Genomic DNA, 16,136 nt, shown 5'->3' on the forward strand with positions numbered 1-16,136 from the left:
TTCTGACACCTTCTGTAATGCTCACAAATACATGTTTTGTAAAAACTCTTCATGTAATCTTAAAGTTATATTCAGTAATGTTTATCACAGTAAAACTGATTAAAAATATAGACCCCACTTTTGCCATTTAAATAGTGTAGGCTTATGTTGCACTTTATTTTTGTGCGTACTGGGACTGTATAAAAGCTGGTTGCTGCATGTAAAATTAAGACTTGGAGAAGAATTAATCTTGCCATTCACTAAGGCCAGCTGCAGCCGAAGTCAAACACACCTATTAAACCCAACCATAAAACCAAACCTGTCCCTAACCTCATCTGTATCCCACGTCAGAAGCAGCAAAATTGTTTTGCAATACAACATAAACATTTGTACACAATAAATATGTTATACCTAACATTTTTTTTTTTTTCATGTAAGTACGTTACATGTTAAAGACACCTAATATAAAGTGTGACTGAATGTTCTATACAGTAGTATGAATAGGATGAATGAAATCTGGACATACTCAATGGTCATAGTAAAGTTTCTATTGGATGTGCAGATATTTTTTTATTTTTTTACTTTCTCAGAACATGTTGTGAAGACCTCAAAAGGTCATACAAATGCAGTCTTGATCTTTGTCTTTGTCATAGCATATGGTCAGAGACAAGAAGGTCGTTCCACAACATGCTCTGAATGCCGATAACCTAAGATTTAAGGCCATTTCACATTTCAGTAATATATATTAGTCAATAGCATTTTGTCATGTTGATCTGACCTGAATAATGTTTATTGTCCATCTAAAAAAAGAGGTCATTTACCGACAAAAGTCTCACCATTTACTAGAAAATATAACTTTCATACTGAAGTTGACACAACATATGAATCTCAGATTTAGCTCATAAAATTATTTGTTCCTGTCCTTGAATTGCTTTAGATAAAATATGTAGTGCTGCCTTTCATATTAGCTCAAATATGTTATATCTCAGGCCCAAATTTATATCAGTGGTATTACTATTAGATTATACTATACTATCTTTTTATTAAATGAAAAGCACATGCACCTCAGCTGGAGTCAACACCATCACACAGCTGGCTGAAGAATATATAATCACAGGCACTGGAGATTTGTAGGCTTTTTGTTGTTTATGAAGTGTGTCGATTTATGGTCAATTTAATTTGTCCTCTGTTCGGAGGTAAAGGTTAAGATGTAGAGCTTCAAAACAGTTTTCATTTGTAGTCTTTTCAGGTATGTATAGTATCTGTGGTGAAAATGAAAATGATATTTCTGAAATCAAATGACTTGAGAAGTCAGTAAAAAAGCAATATGAGTGCAGAAAAACAACAATAACTTGCTTATTTGATATGGAAGGTGAAGTTGCCTCAATTAAGTAGTTGTGTTAATTACAAGTAAAAAACAAAACAATGTTCAATTTAATTTTTATTTATTTATTTCTCACTATTTCTGCAGTTATTTTTATTGCTGCTGTTCATTTGAATAATTTTCTAGTGAATGTGCAGGTGGACTTTATGCCAGTAAATGGCCAAATCAACTTGAAATATGGACCCTAATAGTTTATAATCATTCATACATTTTGGAGTCATATTTTGCTGGTCTGCGTTGTAGCAACATCAGATGTACATGGCCACACACACACACACACACACACACACACACACACACACACACACACACACACACTATCTTGGTTGTTACTAATATTGATTGTGATTTGTAAGCTCATACTTTATCACATTTTTTTCTCCTGGGTGAATGAAAATGCTCAAGAAAACTACACCATTTAGCAATTTCTGAATAGCATCTGAGTCATCTTCTCTTAAACTCAGTCATTGAGGCTGCTGTCAGGCTTTTTCAATTTTGTATAAAATAAAGAAATCAATAATTCTTTCAAGCTGGTTCAGGGAAAAAATCATTAATATGTCATGTCACTCTCTGATTGTGTTTATGTAGAACACGAGTGCTGTTTTTATCCTCTTGCTAAGTCTATTGTAAAAAAGAAAAGAAAAAAAAAGAGTCCTTACTTTTGACAGGATAATTTAAAAAGCCTGTATTTTAGACTTCTCGTCTAAGGTCTCGCCAAACGACTCTGTATTAGCACTGACATTTTATACAGATCGCTTGTCAAGATCTTCTCAGTGTTGCTGAATCATTCCTTTCTTTTCAAACTGATGCAGCCAAACAGCTTGTTCTTTGCCACTGACAAACAAATTAGTGACGCTGGACACTATACCAATCATATAACATTAATATGACTTCTTTGTACATGTGTCACTGTACTGAAACCTTTGTTAAATAAATGCATTATTAGTGAGATAAATAACATACTATACGTTACATTATGCTCTGCTGTCTGGACCCCTTTGAATAGAGTTGAAAAAGTTGGAATGATAAACTGATCAGAATCTAACTTCAGAATTACCCTTTTAATATTAGAATAAATCACCACATTACCACCACAATTGTAAAGGGCATTAATCTGATGTTTTTTATAAAAATGAATGCACGCATTCTAGATGTTTGAACAACTAAATGACCAAAAAGTTTATTATTTCTAATTATACTGAATTAAAGGTGCTGTATCCAGTGTTAGCCACTTCACTGTCATTTGTTAGACTAAAATTGCATAACATTCAAAGTCACATTTGGGATAGTCATACTTCACCGACCATAAAGGCATTTCAATAACAAAAGATGTTGTAAAGCAGCGAAAGGCCAACAGTATTGTTAGCTTTGTAGGTGTTTGAATGTCAACAAATAAATGTCATAGCAACCAAATTGCACATAGGATGCGCAAGGCTACGGATCTAGCATTTGGCGTAGAGATATCAACAGACAGGAGCATTTCTAAGATAGAAGTTCAACATGAAGTGAAATTGTATTGGACTTTTTCAATTACGAAGTTGGAGTGAGAGGCAGATAGCTCCAGATTGTCTTCTGATTTGCTAAATAATATCATCCTCCCTAATAGCGTGATGTGGATAGCTGCCAATCGCCGCTCGCATCAGATTCAAGGCAGTGATGTTTGCCTACAAAACAACCACTGGCTCTGCAGCCCTATACCTAAATACCTATACCTCACTACTTCAGACCTATGTGCCCTCTGGAAGCTTGTGTTCTGCCTTGTGGAGCCATCTCAAAGAGGCACAAAATCACTTTCACAGACCTTTACCTGGACTGTTCCCTGCTGGTGAAATGACCTGCCTAACTCAGCCTGAGCTACTGAGTCTTTAGCCATTTTCATGAAACTGCTGAAGATCTCTTTCGGCAACACTTGACCCATTAATACTAACACTTACTATTCTATATATATTTAAACAACAACAACAAACAAAATAAAACTTGCTACATGTACTGTGCTAGACTATCTGGGACTGGTCACTGCACTTGCATATTGCTGCACTATTGTTAGTATGATTGCTTCTATTCCTCTCCTCATTTGTAAGTTGCTTTGGATAAAAGCTTCTGCTAAAGGATTAAATGTAAATGTACATGCTTTTTCACTATTTACAATCTAAAACATAGACAGGTGTGAGTTCTCAGGACACCTATTTCAGTGTTTTCTGTCAAGTATTAGGGTTTCTGTGTGCTATTCCATATTTTTTTTTTTATAACACATTTATTGTTAGTGTTGTTTGGTGCGGTGCAACGGATCACAAAACTCACTGATCGGATCATTTTTCGGATCAGCAAAAAAATAATAAAATAAATAAATAAAATTGGGGTTTTTTTTAGACAAATGAAACTATGCTTCACATTTATTACATAATGAACACTTTAAGTACTTTGATACCACAGCAAAAACTCCGGGTAAGAAAGTTCAAACATTATTAAAGGCAAATGAACAGACACAAATAATAACACAAATTAAAACATAGATAAATACTATAGAACAGTTATAAATACAAATGTAAATTCACGGAACCAATGCACGAATGCACGTCAGAATGCACGGAACCAATATGAAGAAACGTTTACGTTCACTTAAAGACAGAACCGACAATCGAATAAATCGAACAAAATAGATATCTCTTTTGCCTCTTCTTGCATTTGAATTGTGTAAAAACTCTTGATTGTTATAAATTAGCAAACACTTGGAAATAATAAACTTTCACTATATAATGGTTAAATGTGATTAATCATGTTTGTGATGTGCTCTGGGAAGATCAGTAGTAATGGGCATATGATACACCTGGACTTCAAGTCTTGCTTATTTACCATCACATACATGAGTAATGATTGAGCATTGTTGCTCTGCCTGTCAGGGGTGTGTTAGAACATGGTTCAAACGACAGAGTTGCAACCATTTTACTACGGTTTCAGGAAACAGTAGTGACTAGCTAGTTAATTTGTCTCAACGATGCATTGCATTACAGTGGTTAAGCAGTTAAATTGTTGTACAGGAAACACACCCCTGGTTGGGATGCTTAGAGCCATAATGTTTACACTTTTTTTTTTTGTAAAACAACCTACAAATGGCTTACTTATGTGTCTGCATATTAAAGGGATAGTACAAATGGAATTTTACCTACTTATGTCCAATTTCTTTTCTTCTTCTGTGGAACACAAAAGGCTGAATGAAAGTTTCAATCCACTCTCATTTTCATTGTGTATATATATATAAAAAAAAAATGCATTGAAAATAAATGGTGTCTGAGGCTGTCATTCTGCATAACATCTGTTTTAGTGTTCCTCTGAAGAAAGAAAGACATACAGGTTTGGTACATGAGGGGAGTAAATGAGGACAAAATTATCTTTTTTTTTTTTCCTCTTTAAAATAGACTAGAAAAAAAAATGTGCCAATCACATTTAAAGACAAGACAGAATATAGATGAGAATAATGGCTCTTAATGGCCCATTTGAAGAAAAAAAAATATTAAATATGAGGATGTTGATAATAGGGTTGTCCTATTTAAGCTTGAATTTTTTTCTCCTTACAGCAATCTCTCCTTGAATCCAATTTTCTTTCTGTGATCACATCAAATGAACATGCGTCCCGTTTCCTCAGGCTTTGCACCTTACATGGCAGAAAATCTCACGTCTTAAATGAAACAAAATTATTTAATTCCACCTTCCTTACTCCTGCAATCAGCCACACATACCTATAGCCATGGAAAAGAATTCAGAGCGATGGCTGACCTGCTCTGCTTCTTCTACTTCTTTTTAATATGATCATTCTCTGAGTCAGCCTTTTTGACCTCTGGGCTTTTTGGTCATGACCTCTCCTTTATCCCTGTAGGTCATCAAGCTAGCTTTTGAAGAGTTTGACCTTGAGCGAGCCTACGACACGTTAACAGTGGGTGACGGAGGGAAGATAGGTGATGCTCGAAGAGTGCTTTATGTGTGAGTAGAGAAAAAAGCTGTCTTTTTTTAAACTATGAACATGCATGTGCTTCTGTTCACAAATGTCTCCATACCTTCTCCTATATGCTCCATGGAATAACAGTTTATTATTTTCTTTCAAGATCAACCACTACATCAAATAGGCTCTGGGTTTATGTCTAAGCTTTCATGGCTGCATATGAATACGTAAATGAAAGAAGAAAATTAGATTTTGTGCCTCTATTCCAGTCTCACAGGATCCAGCGTGCCCGATTTGATTGTGAGCATGAGCAACCAGATGTGGCTCCATTTGCAGTCCGATGACACAATCGGATCGCAAGGTTTTAAGGCTGTATATGAAGGTATGTCATTGTAATGTTTGGAAACCATGCACACCTGCTGCTTTTCTCTTTCACATGGTCATTTCCACCCACAATAAGAGTGATGAAACAGGACTGTAAACGGTCACCCTTTTCGTATTTTCCAAGAAATATAAGTGTGTTATTTATTCTTTTTTTACAGTGAAAATGTTTGACTTGGTGACTTTCGGTTGTTAAAGCGTGCCAGTTTCTAAACGGTATGCAAATCGAAGGCAAATGGAGCAGTGTATGTGCTGTGCCAACATGTTTGAAAAGCTTGCGTGAAATATTCTACCTGCCGATTACCCTGCAGGAGAATAGCATCAAAGCAAGTCAGATATGAGAATACATTGAGGCATGTATTTACATATGCACAGATAAACTGATAAAATGTGCTACAACAACAGCCATTTCTTATGCTAACAGTTGACACAAGTAAACATGTTGCTCAAGATCTGAACTCTTGATGGTGTGGTGAAATTTATTCTATTTAGCATCATGTTATGATTTAATATATACAATATTACTGAATTATATTATCAACTTATGAAAATGTTTCTATTTTGTATTCATTTCTAATTTAATATTTAAAAAAAAAATATATATAAAAATAATAATAATAATAATAATAATATATATATATATATATTATCAGTATGATGATTTGAAATAAATAAATGTAAAATGTAAAAAAATCAAGAATTTCTTAGAATTTGCTTTAATGACCACTCAAAGCTCCTCAGGTTTGTGCTAAACATGATCATGTTTTGACTAGCATGATTTGAGTGTTTCAAAAATCTGATCTTTTGAACAAAGGAATTCACATGATCAATGTCACCAATTAGACCTAGCACAGTATTTCTAATTCATTATGTCATAACTTTTTTTCTGTTTCACATTTTTCTAGTTTAGTTTATTGTCTGATTTAAATTGTATATAATTATTTTAGTATGTAGTAGATTTCCTTAATTATAATGAGTCTTTTTGTTTTGTGTTTATCCATTTTTTTTCTTTTCTTTTTTTTACCCCCTAACTTGTTTTTCCAAAGCGTTCTGTTTAATACCTTGAAATAGAGTTTTTCCCTAGCCGATCTTCACTCTGAACTGTAACCTCACAATTGAGCAATTCTCACTGTCTGGATAGCCCAGCACAATGACACAAACCCAATTAACTTTGTGTAAACCCAATTTCACACTTGTGCTTCTAGTCACGTTGTCATGTTTGACAACATTTCCACTGGGACACACTGGTGGGACACTTTGTTTGAGGCTGTGTAGATGTCAAATTCATCATTTCATACGTTAATTTAAAAGTTCTTAGATTGGCAAAGGATTGTTTTCCCCTCAACAGAAATGATAAATTGTGTCACTGTGCCACACTGCCGACTGTGGTCACCAACAATGAGCTTCTTCAGACAGACCAAAGCCTCATTTCATAGTGGATGATTAAACCCAAACCTCTAAAGAATTAAATGAATAGTATACCCAAAATGTAAATCAGTCATTATTTACATTTCATTCCAAACCAATAAACTGGAATTCAGTCATTGCACATTGACAAATTTAAATCTTCCCCTCCAATGCAACTCTTAAATCTACTTTTTTTTTGGTGGAAAATTTTTTTTAATTGTCAGTATTTAATCATTCTAAATGTTCCCCTCACAAAACTATTGCATGGCTTTTTCTGTTATAGTTTTGGACTATTTTCTTTTCCGTTTCCTTTGTTTGCATTCGTTTCTATGGTGATTCGTTGTTTGAATCATTTGCAACACCTGTTTCTTGTTTACTTGATTGGTCTGCCTTTGTTTATGTTCTTTGTCCGATCTCTGTTCGCTGTGTTTTTGTAGTCTGAGAATTCGAGAAGCTTTTTTTTCTGAGCTTGTTTTTAGTAAAGAGCTACTGTTTGCGATTAGATTCAACATTTAATTTAATTTGTGCCTCAACTGCTGCTGACAAAAACAAGTAAAATGTTTCTTGTGTCAGAACTTGAACTTTAGTTTTTTACAGCCATTTAACGATTTTGGTTGTTGAAATAGACAATGATTCTGGAGGTCCACAGACTCTAACACTATTTGCAGGGGAAGAAAATATCCATGATTGAAATAACCATCAAAATTCCTCCATTTAATAGATTTTAAATAAGAAAATGCTTGAGTAATTACCAAAGAACCCAAACACAACTGAGCTTTGAAAAACTATTTTACACTTAATTGCACAGAAAATGTCAGAGAAGTGCTTTTCCATTTATGGCTATTTCAAGTCATTTATTAGTTGCTGTTGCCAGTGTCTAAGGTACACAATAACTTGTCCTGGCAAATTTGACATTTTTGTCAATAGGACACATAATAGATTTGTTTGGTCCAGAGCTTAAGGCAGGTAAACACATTAGCTTAATGGTGTGTTAACAGAACCCATACAAAAATATATGTGAATGTTTAACGGAGCATTTCTATAGCTGTTAATGTTCCCAGTTGCCTTTATGTGCGTTATTTAACATTGTTCCTTGTTAGAGCTGTTTGCTTCTTGGTCACGATAACGATAGCCTACCATTCTTGTGGGTTCTTGAACTAATTCCTAAGGTATTAGGCATGCTCTTAACACCTTGTAGAGGTTGTGGATTTTGCCACAATTGGGAAACTCATCCACTGTAGATTATCGTCTGGCTGGGTCAATAGAGCACTTGCTGCTTAGCTGACACCATAGTTGTGAACATAAAAGTGAACACTTCCCTGAACATCATTTGTTTGTCACTGTTGTTCTATACTGCGTTCCAAACACTTCCTGGAGATATAAAGCCTTATCTTTGTAGTTCTCACTAGTACTCAAAAATATGCTGAAGGTCTGGTCTAAAAAATAAATAAAAAACAGCATCGCAAAAAACAATGTTAAATGCAAATAATAAAAGTGCAACAGACAATAATCATATTAGGATAACAACATAAATAGGTAGCAACTTTTAAATGGAGTGAGATAATGTTGCTGTTGTTATGTTGAAGAAATTAGGAAAATACAAAATGCACAGCTCAATTGACATTCTAGAGACATTTAGAAATTAAAACTGTCAATAATCAAACTACAAGCAATAGCACAAAAAACAAAACAAAAAACAAAACAGAAAGTCTTTGTTATTTGATTAACATTAAAAACAGACAGCAGCAGGAATATTATTAGTATTTTGTGTGAAATTGTCCGTTGAAGCATAAGAATATGTGAAAGAGGGCTTATTTAGTATTCGCGTGCTTCAGATGTGCAGTTTGCGCACACAACACTTCTCACACAGCGCGAGCAAGTTCTCTTTCGCGTCTTCTTGCGCTTGAATGTTGAAATTATCAAGGCTTAAAAACGTGTGCAAATAATAAACTTTAAAATTTCGTGACGACGCAGTACTGGTCCGATCGGGACCATGACAGTTCAGTCAACAAGCCATGCATGTGCTCTGCATTTTTAAGTCGCCTCTCGTGAAATTTGGTCGCATATGCGAGTGATTTACTCGCATTGTAGAGGGTTGTATGTTGATGCTATATTTCTTACATATTGTTGGGCAGGGCTTAAAACGAAAAATAAAATAAAAATGTAATCGTTTTTGTTCATGTGTCCCTTCTGTAACATCATTACGGAAACTGTTTGATTAGAACAAATACCAGTTAATATATGTTTTACACTAAATTGCAATTTTAAAAACACACCACCCTGGATATAACCTGCCATGGTAACATATCCTTGAATATACTTCTGCGATCCAACAGCTAATGCCAAAACATTGCCTTGCAACTTACATAGGATGAATTGACCACTGAGTGCAGGTATTTCAGTCATGTTGTATGTGTTAACCTCACATTTGCATAGGCCATGGCATTTGAATTCAGTTCGATTAAAATACTGTTTTTAACAGGTTAATGGTAATTTCAAATAAGCGTTTCTGTTCAGAATGTTTAAGCTTGATTTAGTTTTTGTTTATGTTCCTGTAAATGTTGTTCATTTCCAATTTTTGTTTTCGTTTCTTGAACCTGTTCGGAGCCCTGTTGTTGGATGTATGTAGTTCATGTTAATGTTAATATTAATACATATCGGTAAGGACCTTTTGTTTACTTCTGCACAATAAGTAAGTGGTACATTGTTGGGTAAGCACTTGATTCTCAAGGTAAAATCCAAGTTCTAGAGCAAAAGCACTGCTTTAGACTCATCATATGGCATCTCAGAACAACATCCATAATAATAGCCAGACTGAAAACAACATATTTAAATTAAATAATCATGTACCCTTTTTTCCACAGAAATTGAGAAAGGTGGCTGTGGAGACCCAGGCATCCCTGCATATGGAAAGCGAACTGGAGACCGTTTTTTACACGGTGATGTGCTGACCTTTGAGTGTCAGGCTGCTTTTGAATTGGTTGGCGAGAGGACAATATCATGCCAGCAAAATAACCAGTGGTCTGGAAACAAACCCAGCTGCGTCTGTAAGAGTCTTTTTTTCTGAAATGCATGGTTATAATTAACATGTTGCCATTTAGAATGATTAATGTATCGTCGCTGTAAAAGCATGACATCTAGATTAGGGACACATATGATGCCGAATGGCATCCGTCCATGCTGGCAATTCCCAGGTTTGCTGTATGAGAGGTTAATTATCATATTTCTGTTTCTGGAACATGTTACTGTTCCTCCTCCTCACTCAAGAGGGAATGCAATAAAAATTGTGTGTTTGCTTGTAGATCGACATAAATGCCTGATCTACAAAAATATTATATGATATCTATCAATCTATAATAATCTAAATTTGCATTTAAACAAGGTGCTTGTCACTGAAAAGAAAAGAAAACTTTTATTTTACTGATTTTAAATTTTGTAGTGAAGTCACCCCACAATCTGAGAAAATCCTGTTATGCAGTGGTCATTTTCTCTTAAGTACAGCGATAAGGAAGCAGTGTCTCATTAATGTGTTTTGTTGTTAAAATGAAAACCTTTTGAATGGATGTTTTGTTTTTGTTTTCTGTTTTCCTGACAAAGCTCATACTTTGAACCAATTCCTTGACGTGTCATCATTTCTGCACCATGCAAAGAACTCATTATCATGGTCTATGTGAACTATCTTTCCTCTCATCTTTTTTTTTTTAAGAGACAAAATAGCATTCCTAGTAACATCTATTTTGAGCTAAAATAAATATTGTGACCTTTGTAATGGAATTATATTTGTCTTCATCTCCACAGTCTCCTGCTTCTTCAATTTCACCACTCCGTCAGGCATCATCCTCTCGCCAAACTACCCAGAGGAATACGGAAACAACATGAACTGTGTGTGGCTCATTATAGCCGAGCCAGGCAATCGGATCCATCTCATTTTCAGCGATTTTGAGATGGAGCCCCAGTTTGACTATCTCATTGTGAAAGACGATGGGATGCCGGAGCCCACCACATTTGGAACATTCTCTGGGAAGGATGTACCCTCGCAAATTGCTAGTAATGGGCATATAATGCGCTTGGAGTTCCAGTCAGACCACTCAAATACGGGAAAGGGGTTTAATATCACCTACACAAGTAAATGCAATATATATATTTGTGATGTGTATTATTTTTGAAGGTGAAGTGTGTAATTTCTGTACTACTAAGAGTACAAATAATGTAGCTGTGTTGGGCTGATTTGATGTAATGTTTGATAATGCCATAGAGCCACATTGTTTCCACTTTTAAAGGAAATCATCCCAAAAATTGCTTATAAAGCAATATATCCACATATTAAACTGGGATATAACAAAGTCCCTTACAAGGCAAGTCAGTTCACTTGGCGGCCATCTTGGGAATGCACTCGGGCAGCTATTTTCAGTCATGCAAGTTTAGCTCTTATCTAATTAAATGGGGACATACCAACAAATAAAATAAATAAATAAATAAATAAAAACAACGGCAATCAGACATTAATGGTATCCCCAAGTTTTGTTAAGACCAGGCAGTGACTCATATTTGGAAGGCAGGGCGTATTACTAGATCCACCATAGTGGCAGCTTTCTCTTTTTACTTGCAATACTGTCCTGAAGTACATCAAATTTGACATTTTCAATGTCACCTTTAAATTTCTGGTATCCCGGACATGCATTGGATAGCGTAATAGCACGATTGATTTGTATTTATTTAGAAATTATACCTTTCAATCAGTATCAGTCCAAGAGACATTTGGATCACTTTCTCCCATGGCTAGTTGATTAGAAGAAGAGTTGATTCTCTTCTTTTATTTTCCTGAAACTTGCAAAAATATAGGGTTGTTTTTGCAGCCTGTGTCTTTTTACAGAATTTAAATCAGATATTTAATTCATTTGTAATATTTACTTTTCTAGGTTGAGAATATTGTCGTGAAATATCTAAAAAAAAATCCATACGTACATACTTTCCGCACTTAAAGGGCATTTTCACCTACAGTACAATTTTCATGGGATTCTATTTTTATAGAAACAAGCTTTTGATCTTTTATCTTTAAGCTTTTTTATCCTATGGCTGCATCATATCTATCTCATTGCACACAAGGAAATGGAGAGCCTTCCTCCAGCTTGTCACTGAAAATTAAGCTAGCTAGCCAGTTCATTTTTTTAAGCTAACTTGTGAAGTTGCTTGAGGTGACCACAGCAGTAGTAAGTACTTAAAGTTGTTATGGCAAACCTTGGAAGCTTATTTGCTGAAATACGCTCTTGAAACAAAAACACATCAAATTTAGAAGCTTTCTCCTCTCTGCAACATTGCTTTGATACCAATGTAGTGTTTCTGTACCTTAACTGGTAGAGCGTGTCCTAACAATAGTCAAGGGTTGATTCCCAGGAAACGCATGCTTTGGATTAAAAGTGCATCTGCTAAGCATAAATACAGCTGTAATGTATTAATTATGCATTTTTAAGAATAATTAACAATAATAATGACAGACAGTTAGAATGCCATTGGAAATGACTCGAGTCAGTGAGCATAATAGCTGAAAACAGACATATAGATTTTTTGTGAATTGGTGAAACTGGAACTGTGATTTGTGTTGGCTCGTCTACGGGGAACAAAATTTGGGGGTAGATGGAACCAGTAGTTGCAGGCGATGTCAGTGTCAGTGGATTGTATTGTTTGATATCTCAACAGTCCTGCTTCGGTAATGGTGTGTCATTGTCTCAGAAAGAAGTAGACATGTTTCCGCTGGAGTGGCGCTGGAGCAACTGTCAGGAACGGTCGTAAGAACAATGAGGCTGTCATTGGGGAATGGGGTAGAGCTGCGTACATGGCCTAAGCCCTGGCCGCAAGGTCTCCATGCATTAGCCATCACACTTCCACAGGGGCTTCGCAGACAGATGTGTTCACCAAAATGAAAACACTAAAATAGCTTTGGCAGGATTCTCTGCTTCTGCGAGTGCACATATTGAATAATTGAAGCTTCCACACTGACATCTGTGATGCATGTGTGACACATATGTGAGCTGTCTACAGAGTTGTGTTAAGGGAAAACAGATTTGACAAAATTTGAGCGTGTCTCAAACCACTATAGAGGGTTACGAGGGCTGTGATGCGACTGGATGCTCTCAACGCCTCAACGTCTGTGGCTTTCCATTCGGATTTATTTTTCATGAGAAACTGTAACTGTTAATGTAAAGTGAGAAATACATTTTTCTATTACTATAAGAAATTATTGAATTAAATTATGAGAATTTATGCACACCCTGCAGTATGGTAATGCTGCCTTGACACAAAGTGGAGTGTGCATTAAATATTTGTATTGATTTTAAATAATTCAACTATCTAGAGTCTGTTATTACACTTCTACCATGGTGGCATTTGGTTTATCTCAAGACATTTTTCAGATTTTGGTCCCTTAAGTGCTCATGTAGAACCTTAGTGCCTTAAGTTTTCATAGTCACTACTAATTCAATAGTCAATCAAGCCACTGTTACTAGTTTGACTAGTTCTACAAACAACAACCTGGAACTACTTCATAGCTGTTCAAATATAGAAAATGAAAATACAGAACAATTTAACTTATATAATTGTACTGTAATGGCAAATGTAATGGTAAATATCTTGACATACTGTATTGCTTTTGTCTCTACTTGAGAGCATCACTTTAACACATTATAACATCTAAAGATATACCAGGCTTTATGGAAACCTTTGAAAAGAGGGTTAAATATTACTGGAGTGCCTTTTTGATAGTGGGTGGATTTATGTACATTAATATTATCACCTTTATCCCTTGTATTGTGTGGTATCCAACCCAGGCTCAGTAGAAGTCATACTAATTCGCAAAAGTTGCTGAAACTTTTAAAATTCCTTTAGCTCAAACAGTAGAACATGATGCTTGCAATGCCAAGGTCATGCGTTCGATTCCTAGGGGTATGCATGAACTGATGAAATGTAAACCTTGAATGTAATGTACTGCAAGTCACTTTGAATTAAAGCATCCGTTAACCCAAACTTAAAGCTAAACATTAAGCCCAACCTCTTGTCCAAACCCTATAAATCTAAGCATGATGATAACACAAAGTTGTATATTATCATACAATTTCATCTTGTATAAATTATTATGAGTTGCCATGAGAGTGTCTTCCCATATATGTTAGCTTTGATCATACACAGTCATTGCAGTCTGTTCCCGTTCTGAATTCAACCATACGGTGTACAGGACCATCATCCAAGCTTATTTTAATTTGAAATATTTTTGACGTTTTGGTTGTGTCTCTACATTATTGCATCATTTAAACACATGATAACATACAAAGATTAGTGATATATGAATTAGGTTTAGTGGTATCATGGTTGTTAGCATTGTTTTCGCATGTGTTGCAGATTCTCCAAAATGAGGTTATATTGTAAGTACACAGTAAATTGTCACTGCAACAACATTTCGCTTATGAGACTGGGCATTCTGAGTAATATCAGTTGCGTTATTTAATCTTTAAAAGATAATTATAGTTTACTTAATTGAAGGTTAGGTACTCTTATAATGCATGTTAAGTGCTGACAGACAAGGACAGGCAGGACCTAGAATTATGTATTATATGCTTCAGCACTGATTATACTTTCATCCCGTTTCTGTAGCATTTGGCCAAAATGAATGTCACGACCCTGGCATTCCCATCAACGGGCAGCGTTTTGGAGAGCACTTCTTACTGGGTAGCTCAGTGCTCTTCACATGCGATGAGGGCTTCATCAAGACACACGGATCCAAATCCATCACCTGTGTCATCCAGGATGGAAACGTGGTGTGGAATGCAGCCGTCCCCCGTTGCGAAGGTGAGACTTTGCTCTACTTAGCTTTCTGAAGGTGCTGCTGGGATTTGTAAGATGGGCTTTTGTTGACATTCTATTTTCTGCACTCTCACTGTCCCAGCTCCATGTGGCGGACATCTAACGGCTCCCATGGGAGTCTTACTGTCCCCTGGCTGGCCCGGATACTACAAAGACTCCCTTAACTGTGAATGGGTGATTGAAGCCAGAAAGGATCATGCCATCAAGATATCTTTTGACAGGTATTGATTTGTTTTGGGGAATTCAGAGCACATGAAACCCCAAGACACCCAACTCCTGTCCCATTTCTGGAAACCTTGACCGCAGTCTCTTCAGTGCAGTTTTGCTCTCCTACAATTTCGCTTCTTAACCTTCCAGTTTAATCTCCCTCATTAGAGTAATTCTGCTAAAGACCTAGGTCATAAGCAGACGTTCCGCTCATTTTTTTTTTTTTTTCTGTGTAGGTTTCAGACGGAGGTTAATTACGACACGCTGGAAATTCGGGACGGGCTCTCCAATTCATCGCCGCTGATTGGCGAGTACCACGGCACTCAAGCCCCTCACTTCCTCATCAGCACCAGCAATTACATGTACCTGCTCTTTACCACTGACAACAGCCGTTCCAGCGAAGGCTTCCAGATCCGCTACGAGAGTGAGTCAGCATCTGCAGTGATTTAAATGCATGGATATTGGGTTTTCATGCTCCACAGTGGGCGGTTCTGCAATACTGCGCAAATTTTGGCAGGACATGCTCTCTGGTGCATGTAATGTAATTGGAACGGGTTCTCCAGGGTTACAATTATAGTTTCGTAGTTGTCTAAAAATTATTTTGAGAAAACATGTGTGATAGCATCACATTACAAATATCAACATCCAGAGGCAGTCGACAACTTTAAGTGAGGCGAGGAACCTCTGTGAATAATTAAACATTTGAAAATAACGTTTGTTTTCTTTTTGAATATGCTAGGTGGTGGTGGGTTTATAAACTCTGCTTCAGAGTGCGATTAAAGTTTAATGTCCCGCTGACTCAAGGACTGTTTGTTGTTTATGCAGGCTCAACAGATAGACCAATGATAATTGTTAAAAGCCTGTTTTAATGCTCTTGTGGTTATTGTCAACTGGTTAAAAGGGATTAGACCAGAACAAGCTGAAATCGGATTTTAAATCTATTTCAGGCATATGTAAAAAGAAGTTGGGTAAATTGTAAACCTCATT

At 36.0% G+C, this 16,136-nt stretch overlaps 1 protein-coding gene across 1 annotated transcript in view; it reads left to right on the plus strand.

Annotated features, from left to right (window-relative positions):
• Positions 1–16,136, plus strand: part of LOC311069532 (CUB and sushi domain-containing protein 1) — a 684,283-nt gene that overhangs the window by 481,598 nt on the left and 186,549 nt on the right. The window contains exons 11-17 of the mRNA XM_084092746.1: positions 5,238–5,341; positions 5,570–5,682; positions 9,953–10,135; positions 10,887–11,213; positions 14,733–14,927; positions 15,025–15,163; positions 15,386–15,573. Coding sequence (XP_083948872.1) covers positions 5,238–5,341; positions 5,570–5,682; positions 9,953–10,135; positions 10,887–11,213; positions 14,733–14,927; positions 15,025–15,163; positions 15,386–15,573 — 1,249 coding nt within the window. The remainder of the gene's footprint in view (positions 1–5,237; positions 5,342–5,569; positions 5,683–9,952; positions 10,136–10,886; positions 11,214–14,732; positions 14,928–15,024; positions 15,164–15,385; positions 15,574–16,136) is intronic.

Source organism: Abramis brama (assembly GCF_963993115.1).
Source record: "Abramis brama genome assembly, chromosome: 19".
In the NCBI taxonomy this organism is placed as follows: Eukaryota; Metazoa; Chordata; class Actinopteri; order Cypriniformes; family Leuciscidae; genus Abramis; species Abramis brama.